Raw genomic sequence first — 9,486 nt, 5'->3', positions numbered from 1 at the left:
GAGTTCCCCTGAAACTTGTTTTGGTTTCATGTCAGGAAACTGGAGTTCCTCTCGGTCACCTGCCTACCATCTCGATCAACAGTGATTCACTCGATCCACTCAAGAAGAGTCGAAGCATGTCGAGCGGTGACAACCAGAGGGACGGACGCTTCGATTCCTTCAAGGCATGGTCGGGAAGACTGGAGAGGCGGTCGTCGTATCTACGTGGAAGGCCGCAAGAACCAGAGGTGGAGGCTTCTGATTCCGACATCGTTAAGGACGAGCCTGTGCCTGCGGCCGATCGCTACTTCGACGCCTTACAAGGACCTGAACTGGACACTCTACGGGTAATATGATCTTTAGGATTCGTCTTCTACCGGTAGAATTCTTGGGCTCTATGACAGCGTGCTGATCACTCTGCAAGCCTCGGAGGCGTCGGTTCTTCCAGAGGACGAGACATGGCCTTTCCTGCTTCGTTTTCCCATCTCTCAGGAGGGTTCTCTGCCATCTCCCCCTTCACTGTGACAGCTCTGCTCATTGCCACCATCATTGCCTTTGTCCTCCATGACCTCTTCCCCATTGATGTCTCCATTGCCATCACACAGAAAAGACCAAGATTGAGCAAGTTCATGGCAACTCTGAGATCAAGTCAGACGTGAAGCAGCAGGTGGGTTCAGCTTTAAGATCCTTGTACCTACATGGCAAAATGCTTCATCTTCCAACAATCGATGCAATCACAGCAGCCAAATTGTGAGTTTTATGAAACCAGGTGAAGGTCAGGTAAATAAAAGCTTCATTAAAATTTAGTGTTCATGATGTGCAAGAGTATAAACAAAAAGATATCATCCTCTTACATCCAATGAGCCTTCTACTACTGATTCTACTTCCAAACTTTCAAATCACACATTTTGCTGCTCTTTTCGATTAGCAATAACCATATATTTCCATCTGTCTTTCAGTATTCATACTCTAATTCATGGCATTTTATTCCAGTGAGCAGTTGAATTTTGGGAATCTCATGCAAAGAAACATGATGAAAGCAGATCATTGTTGGAAGTTGGCAGCTAGTCTTTTTCCTAACATAAAGAGAAAAGTTCAAAAATAATTACCTAATTCAAACAACTCTGATGAAGACCAACAGCACAGTGATGAACAGATTCAGCTGCTGTTTCAGACGAATTCAACAAGACATCACGAATAGTTATACAAAATGCGCGAAATCAGCAAGAATACGTGGTGTTGGGTTTACAGATTGCTAAAATCTCAAAAATCGGCAATCGTAACCAAATTCCAGATTGCTTCTGCTTTAGAATGCAACTCCAGGTGCTCTTTCTTCCAATATCACGATAAAATCACATCTTACGACACCTGGTTTCGATAGCCTCTGAAGTGTCTTTTTTCATCATAGTTACAAACTCATCATAATTAATTCTTCCATCCTGTGGCATACATGATGAGTAACACAATTATTACTGGAACAAAAGGCAACTGATACATCTTATATCTGCTAATCCATATAGTAACACTAGAGTGAGTCTTAACAGGTTTTCTTTTTCCTTGTCTCTGGTATGAGGTATCTACTTCTACAGGCAACCTAGTGTTCAAGGAAGATCCCAGTAAATTGATTTTGGAGTTGCAGATCATATACATGCTATGAAGTAAGAATAATGGCTAAGCTGACAGAATTCTAAAAACTACCTCCTTTTGCACCTCCTATCTGTGAGCTATTCCAAAACATCCTGAATTTTGCTAATTCAGTTTAAGTGCTTACTGATAGTATATAAGCATCACAAACTGCCCTATTTGAAAGTTACCAAACCCTTCACATAAACTGGATCAATATATATATATATATATATATATATATATATATATATATATATATATATATATATACACACACACACACTGAGCTTTTAATTTTTTCATTTTTTCTTAACTAACGTGTGAAAGAAACTAGCATGTCTCGAATACTTACCTTGTCAATGTCAACTTCTGCGAGTATCTCTTTTATTGTTTTCTCATCACCCATGTTATACTTCTTGAGAGCTTGCTCCAATTCCTCGACTGTGATGTACCTATTCAAAGGGACGGTGTAATAGAATATTTACTCATTTGCATTCAATATGTTACAAGTTCCAAATTGCTTAAGGATGGCATTACCCGCTTTTGTCTTTATCAAAACACTCAAACGCTTTGTACAGATGATCTTCCCTTTCCATTCTATTCATGTGCATTGTAGCTGTTATGAATTCAATATAATCAATGCTCCCATTTCCATCAACATCAGCCTGTCATGGAAATTAGGTTAACTTAGGCACCACCAAAATCCATGCTAAAAAACAGTGCAGATAATCATGAAGCAGTAGCAGGTTTTCAGAAAATGTGTTGATAGTTGATAAAAAAATGTGCGCTCACATGCACACACATGTATCTAACTGACATGAGTCTTAGCTCATATTTCTCACAGGTGTACATGGAGATTTTCAGATATGCCATGTAGCATGGTTGATATAGGATATGCCTCCGATAAAAGCAGTCAAAAGGACATGATGATCCTGACAAACAGAGGAAATTATTGCTGATAAAGCCTGGTAAAGATCAAATGATCATTAGCAAATTGAAAACTTGACAGACATCTCAAAAGAATTTCTCGGTTCTTGTTCTTTTTGGAACTGAAACACTACTGATAAACAAGAATTACCGGACCGTGAATAATGTTGCAACAAAAAAGGATAACCTTAACAAAAGAAAGAGAATTTGAAATCCATGTTGCCCAACATTATGATATCCCTATCAGGTTGTGCACCATGGATCAAGATTTGCACCTACACCTGTGCAATTTGTTTGCCAGGTTACATCAGGCATCAGTCATAAATGCAATCAGGTCACTTAGTTGCTTGATTATTTTTCTCAATGTGTGGATTATATAGTTCTAAGAAGCATCTACGTGGCCATATATGCAAAGCAAGCAACATGGTGTCATTAAATAATGCTTGGCTTGCACACATTCCAATGTCACAACCAGGTAGACCAGACACTCCAATATGATAACTGGACAAGAAAAATCCACAGAATCAAAAGAAATGTGAAATAAATTTACTGGGGAAGGACAAAGAAACATACCGCCTCCATCAGCTGCCTAATTTCAGATTCAGAGATCTTGATTCCCAAATTACCCAACTTGGGAAGGCCTGCTTTTAATTCTTCAAAAGTTATTGTCCCGTTATTGTCAGTGTCCATCGATTTGAACATCTCTTTTAAACCCATTATTTCTTCCTCTGACAAGCTTTCAGCTACAACCTGAGTTAAAATGTATTGTTATTACCATGAAAGATAATTAGCCATATAAACTGATAAGAAAATGAAAAGAATCGCACCTTCAACGCAACTTTCTTAAGCTTGTTCATGGCCATGAACTGCTTCATTCTATTCATAACAGTAAGGTCAAGTGGCTTATCAGAGGCACCATCTTCTCTCATCCATGGATGATCTGCATACACTTTCAACTGTTAAAACTTGGTAAAGTGGTTAATGAGTGAGCTAATATGCTCATAAGCGGATTATGAAGCAGATACTTATCAATTAATTTGTTTAGAATATACTAAGAAATGTTTCAGCTATTATGTGAAGTATCATTCAGGGACACTTCTAATCAAATAGGTTATCATCAAGTTATCAGATTGATTGGAGAATGGAGATCAGTGATGCTGGAGCACAAATCATATAGAACTTGGCATATAGTGAAAGAAGGTATTTGTAGTCAATAAGACATACCGTATCCATGTCCAACCTTACCTATTTGGAGCTAATAAAGGAATTTTCATGACAATTCTTTTAACAAGGAAATGCTCTTAAAACAAACTCAGATGAAATTTATACAAGAAAAAACATCAAATTTTCATAGAACACAACCTTGGCCTTATTCATGTATCAACCTTAACAGTCACAACCTTTATACCTGGGCACTACTCATATGCGATTTTTATCTTAATGCACAAATTTGGTACATATGTATGGACTACATACTATGAGCTAAGAGATTTTAGCTTTAAAATTAAACTTGTTAACAGGATGAAAGTTAAATCTTACTGAGAATTTCAGCTGCAGTAAGCCGCTCCTTTGGATCTGGTCTTAGCATCAATTTGACAAGTTCTTTAGCGCTGCTAGATATAGAAGGCCAGGGATCAGATGTGAAATCAATATGGCCATGCAATATAGCATCAAATATACCCTCCTCGGTCTCTGCATATGTGAAAATGTATATTCAAGTTATTGTACTAAAGTATCATTGTAAATTATCGAGCTCATTTATCCTAATAAACAAGAACCTGCAAAAAAAGGAGGGACACCACAAAGAAGGATGTACAGCATCACTCCAGCGCTGCAGATATCAGCCTCTGCTCCATAATGTTGTCTCAATACTTCAGGGGCAATATAAAATGCACTTCCGACAAGATCTTTGAATATTTCTCCTGCACAACCCAGTTATAATTTTTAATGCTAATATAATCTTTTTAATTAGAAGGCAAAAACAATTACACAAGAACATTTAAGAACAAAAAAAGCATCCAAAGAAATTTCCTATTCACATAACAATTCTTTTTGTTTCCCCATGAACTTTTATTTGAAAACTTACCGAACACCAACACAACAACATTGGATCAGGGTCTGCCGTACCGAACTGTACCGCCCGATATGGGCGGTAAGTACCGGTCCGACAGGTTGTCGATACGCGGACCGCCTGTTCCGGTCCGAGTGCACTATAGCACTGTAGCAGTGCTACAGTACTTGGCACACCTGAGTGTACCGCTCGGTATACCGTACCGTACCGGTACCAAGCCCAGGTCGAAATACCGGTATGGTACGATATTGCGAACCTTGTATTGGATATTCAACAATAAATTCTTCTACTAGAGTACTTCTCTAAATTATGGCTAGTATTGCCAAACAGATAGAGAATTCTAACCCATCAACTAAGACAAGCTGACTACCTAGATGACAACTAATTTAGTTGCGCGGTTGCATGTCTTCTTGAAAACTTTTTGATCCATTAGATTGTATTTCCTAAAATTCCCTAAAAATGTATAATCTTAAGATTAAGGAATTGAAGAATACATATTGAAAAAGACTATACATTCTTCAGACAACAAGATGATTTACTGCCTAGAATTGTAAACATACACTGGGTATACCAAATTACACATTTAAAAGTGGACGGTTATTTTCTAAGTCCTAAGAGATGGGATTTTCATATGACAGAATTTCCTTTATTAATAGTTTGTGAACTTAAGCATACATGGAACAGAATAGATATTACCCAACCAACTTCCGTTAAAAACCACTCACACTTCTCTAATTTTAAGATATTCAATCACATTTTCATCACTCTGAATCATAAACCCTCTTAAGTATTTTCCTCACAAGGATGAACAAACATTTCTTGGGCCTAATTTAACTTACAGAATGGAAATTTACAAAGGGCCATCCAATTGAATCTGGTTTGATCCTTGGCAATGTCCTTTAAACTTAAGGTACCACAAAACCTAGAAATCAAACTATACAGAGGCCAAGGCTACGCAGAAAATCTTTTTTCCTTTTCATTTAAGAGACACATTCTGCTGTGCTCTCCAATCATTTGGAGTCCAAATGTGGTTGGAAAGCAGCGACCGAGTGCAAAGAACTGCAGTTGCCAATTCCATGCCCCAGCACAAGGAAGTGCACACAAAATAGCTTTGCCGCAATATAGATATTTCAAAGAAGATAGCTTGTCCCAAAGTCTATCATTCTGCAACTTAGTATCAGAGCACTGCATTACCACCGCATTAAACCTTGCCTCCTCATGCCCAATCGTAGAACAAGTCTATGTATTGATCAGTCAACACACAACAAGATTAAGCAATCAACAATGTTGAGAGGACTAGCTGTTGATGCAGCATTTCCAGTTGATTCACAATAAGTTTTGCTTTTGGTTGATGGATAACTCATTTTGTTGGTAATTTGACTAATTGTTGCGACTAAGGTAAGACAAGACCGGGTTCTTTCTGCCAGTTAGCCAACGAGTCAAAGGAAAGGAGAAAGGGTATGTGTTACCGGGCTTGAAGAAGACGGAGAGCCCGAAATCCGTGGCCTTGAGCGGCGAATCCTCCTTCTTGTTCAAGAACAAGAAGTTCTCGGGCTTCAGATCCCGGTGCATCACGCCCATGGAGTGGCAGACGTGGACGACGTTGACGATCTCCCGGCAGAGAGCCGCCGCCGCCCGCTCGGAGTAGTGGCCCTTGGTGATGATCCTGTCGAAGAGCTCCCCTCCCTCGCAGAGCTCCATTACGAGGTTGACCGAGTGGCGGTCCTCGTACGCTCCCTTGAGCTCCACGATGTTGCGGTGCCCGGTGAGGTGGTGCATGATCTGGATCTCGCGGCGGACGTCCTCAAGGTCTTCCTCGTGGACGAGCTTCCGGGTGGCGATGGACTTGCAGGCGAACTGCTCCCTGGTCTCGCGGTGGGTCACGAGGTAGGTGATCCCGAACTGGCCGCGGCCGAGCTCGCGGCCGAAGCTGTAGGTGGCGCGGACGTTCTCCATGGGCCGGCCGAGGACGCGGCCGACGTTGGAGAGGACCGGGCGTGGGACGGAGCCGGCTGCCGCGGGGGCTGGAAGATTGGGGCGAGGGCTGAACCGGGGAGGGGAAGGGCCATCCGGCGACGGGTAGCGCGGCTCCTTGCGGCGGGCGGGGGTGAGGTTCCCCATCGAGTTTCCTTGCCTCCTCTGGTGGAGTGGATACGGAACAGAGAGAGAGAGAGAGGGTGGCTGCTCCTTGGTTGAGTTGAGTTGCGTTCAGTGTTATAGCGGGGAAGAAGACGACAGGATCAGAATAAGCCGGGTGAGAAGTCAGCGGGAGGAGAGGAGGAAGGGATCGAGCGGCGGCGGCGAAAGTGTCGGGAGGAGGGAGGAGGGAGCAGGGCTGACCGGCTATCACGGGTAGGGCGGTAATGAGACCGCGAAACGCGATCGCCACGGGATTCGGTGCGCCGCATGGTTCACACGAGTTATGAGTCGCCACGTTTCATAGCGGGCCCACCGTTCAGTGTGGCACTGTCATCTTGCCTTCGATGTTCCCAGCGAGACAGGAACTCCGCGAGTGTCGGTTGTGCGCGTCGGTCTTCCCGTGGGTCCCGCGTGTCCTTACCGTACCCGCGGTCCATTTGGAGACACCGGAGCTTTTGGTGGTCCCAGTGGAGCGCGCATGCTTTGTTTTCCCAACCCGCAAACGACTTACCCCAACACTGACCCTCCCTTGCGATTGGTGTCCTGACGAGTCCCAGTCGGACCCCACGAGCGGGACTTAATGTACGCCCCGACGGAGAAATCACGAAGGGACGCGAGGAAACAAAATAAACGTGGGAGCATTGCTAGTTTGCCATTTCGTCGAACGTTTGAAGTGCACAAAATGCAATGAGGTGGTTGACCCTTTCGAAGACTCCCATCTTTTCCTCCCTTTCTTTAGGAAAAAGCAGAAGGCACGGATTGAAAGTATTCAGACCAAGTCCACATGGTCTGAAGTTGACGTGGTCACTCCATCCCCACATTTCAATGGAGAATACATTTCCTTCTTTCTGTATGCGGACAAGGTCTCTCTCTAGATAGAGCCAAGCAGGTGAGGTCTACTGCAGGAGTATCCCAAATGCAAGCCAGATGGATGATCAAGGAAGGATTCATAACTATAACCTTCATTTGCAACAAACAGGCAACCATGAACTTCCCTTTGGAGTACAAGATATTGCATGTGTAATGGAAATGTATCAGCAATTACACGGATGGAAGGGAGCACAAGCATGCATTCAGTACATGGAATTATACAGAGTGGGAAGATGAACGAAGCCCACCATGATCATGGCAACACCGATCTGGGGATGACGATGTCGCCGATGTTGTTGTGCCATGGATCCGCCAGGTGAGTGGCCAAGTTCTCCAAGGGTCCCGTTCCCGGGTACGCCGACTGCTGCACGCAGAACCCGACGAAGGCCAACAAAGCAAGACGACCTGAGAACAAAGCAAGGAGATGATCGAGCCGACACTGTTAGATATGGAGCAAGCAAGCAGATCGGAAGGGAAGAGAGTCGCAGAGGTGAAACCATTTTTGATCTCCTTGATCTTGTACTCCTGGAACTTGGCGGGGTCCTTGGAGAAGCCCAGGGGGTCGAAGGCTCCACCGGGGTACTTCTTCTTCTCGGGGTCCTTCTCCATGCTGCGTTGGTGCTCGACGAAGGCGATGGCGATGAACTCGATGACAAGGATGGTCGGGAGCGTGCCCCACGGGACCGGGTTGCCGAGGTAGGTGGCCTGCCCGCCGGGCACCGCTGCCCACTCCTGCGCCTTCACCCAGTTGCCCAGGCCCAGGGCTTCCGGCACCAAGATCCCCGGCTGCAGAGCCACAGTGCAATCAGATCCTTCATCGAATGTGCGTAAGAGGGATCGAGTGAGGGGAGAAGAGAGTTTACCACAGCAAGCATTGCCCAACGGCAGTGGATGAGCTCCGACTCCTTGTACCTCTCCAGGTTCTCCGGGACTTCCCCGAGGCGAAGCGGGTCGAAGCCGAAGTCGCTGAACAGGCAGGTGGAGAACACACATGTGAGTGTTATGAGAGAGAGATCTCAGGGTAAAGATCGTCGCGGTGGTTTACCCAGGGGCGGAGCCGTCGAGGTAAGGGGGGCGAGGCTGGCCGGGCATCCACTCGGCGGACATGGAGAAGCGGGACGCGCCATTGGCGCAGGGGAGGGAGACGGAGCCGTTGAACTGCGACTTGGAGGAGGAGAGGAGGCTCGGGAAGAGAACGGCGCAGCTTCTCAGAGCAGCAGACGCCATTTCTCCTCGCTCTGTCTTGCTGATGCGCGAGGAGAAATGTGTGGGTCGAACACAACGAAGGCGTTCGAAGGAATTAAAAGCTTTGGCCATGAGAGGGCGGCGGCCGCGAAGCGGATAAGGTGCGAATCCAAAGACAGAATCCTATTGGTCGTTCTATCCGCAGTACAATCCAATGGTCCATATGACAAGAAGAATGTTATCTTCCTTCCTTTTTTTCAGCTTAATATTAACATTTTTTATAAAAATGTATCTTGATTCTTAAGAAAATATTGATTATTTACGATGAAAAACATTATTTTTTGGCCTTTTTATGATTGAGCGTCTCATTTTGAAGTTTTTACCATGGAGCATCATTATTTTCTCCAATATGCACCAAAAATTATTTTCTCTTTTTATTTATTGTTCTACTAATTTTGTTGGCTTTTCTATAGAACTTTAAAGAGAAAGGAAGAAAGATATTAGAAAGATATAAGAAATACTTCTGATCTATAGTATTTTAGATTATCCAAAAATACCTACTTATATTAGCCAAATGATATAGTATATTTTTTAAAATAATAAAATAAATCTATCCTATCCCAATAAATATTTTCACCCTAATCTATTAGTTTTAATTTTAATTTTTTTTATTTATTTAAATCCTAATT

At 43.6% G+C, this 9,486-nt stretch overlaps 2 protein-coding genes across 2 annotated transcripts; both read right to left on the bottom strand.

Moving 5' to 3' along the window:
* Positions 1 to 1,124: 1,124 nt before the first annotated feature.
* LOC135631875 (calcium-dependent protein kinase 15-like) lies at positions 1,125 to 6,931 on the bottom strand. Its single transcript, XM_065139918.1, has 8 exons — positions 6,073 to 6,931; positions 4,311 to 4,454; positions 4,072 to 4,224; positions 3,360 to 3,472; positions 3,106 to 3,282; positions 2,143 to 2,270; positions 1,958 to 2,057; positions 1,125 to 1,418 (listed from the first exon to the last, which is right to left on the bottom strand). The coding sequence occupies exons 1-8, from the start codon at positions 6,722 to 6,724 to the stop codon at positions 1,332 to 1,334; spliced, it is 1,554 nt and encodes a 517-aa protein (XP_064995990.1). The 5' UTR covers positions 6,725 to 6,931; the 3' UTR covers positions 1,125 to 1,331.
* Positions 6,932 to 7,674: 743 nt separating this feature from the next.
* Positions 7,675 to 8,899, bottom strand: LOC103973466 (chlorophyll a-b binding protein 6, chloroplastic-like). The gene is made up of 4 exons (XM_009388043.3): positions 8,658 to 8,899; positions 8,476 to 8,578; positions 8,110 to 8,398; positions 7,675 to 8,017 (listed from the first exon to the last, which is right to left on the bottom strand). The coding sequence occupies exons 1-4, from the start codon at positions 8,837 to 8,839 to the stop codon at positions 7,866 to 7,868; spliced, it is 726 nt and encodes a 241-aa protein (XP_009386318.2). The 5' UTR covers positions 8,840 to 8,899; the 3' UTR covers positions 7,675 to 7,865.
* Between the last annotated feature and the right edge of the window lie 587 nt (positions 8,900 to 9,486).

The sequence above is a fragment of the Musa acuminata genome, chromosome BXJ3-2 (genome assembly GCF_036884655.1).
Source record: "Musa acuminata AAA Group cultivar baxijiao chromosome BXJ3-2, Cavendish_Baxijiao_AAA, whole genome shotgun sequence".
NCBI lineage: Eukaryota > Viridiplantae > Streptophyta > Magnoliopsida > Zingiberales > Musaceae > Musa > Musa acuminata.
The sequence above is the reverse complement of the archived record's forward strand: the minus strand, read 5'-3'. Positions and strand labels throughout refer to the sequence as shown.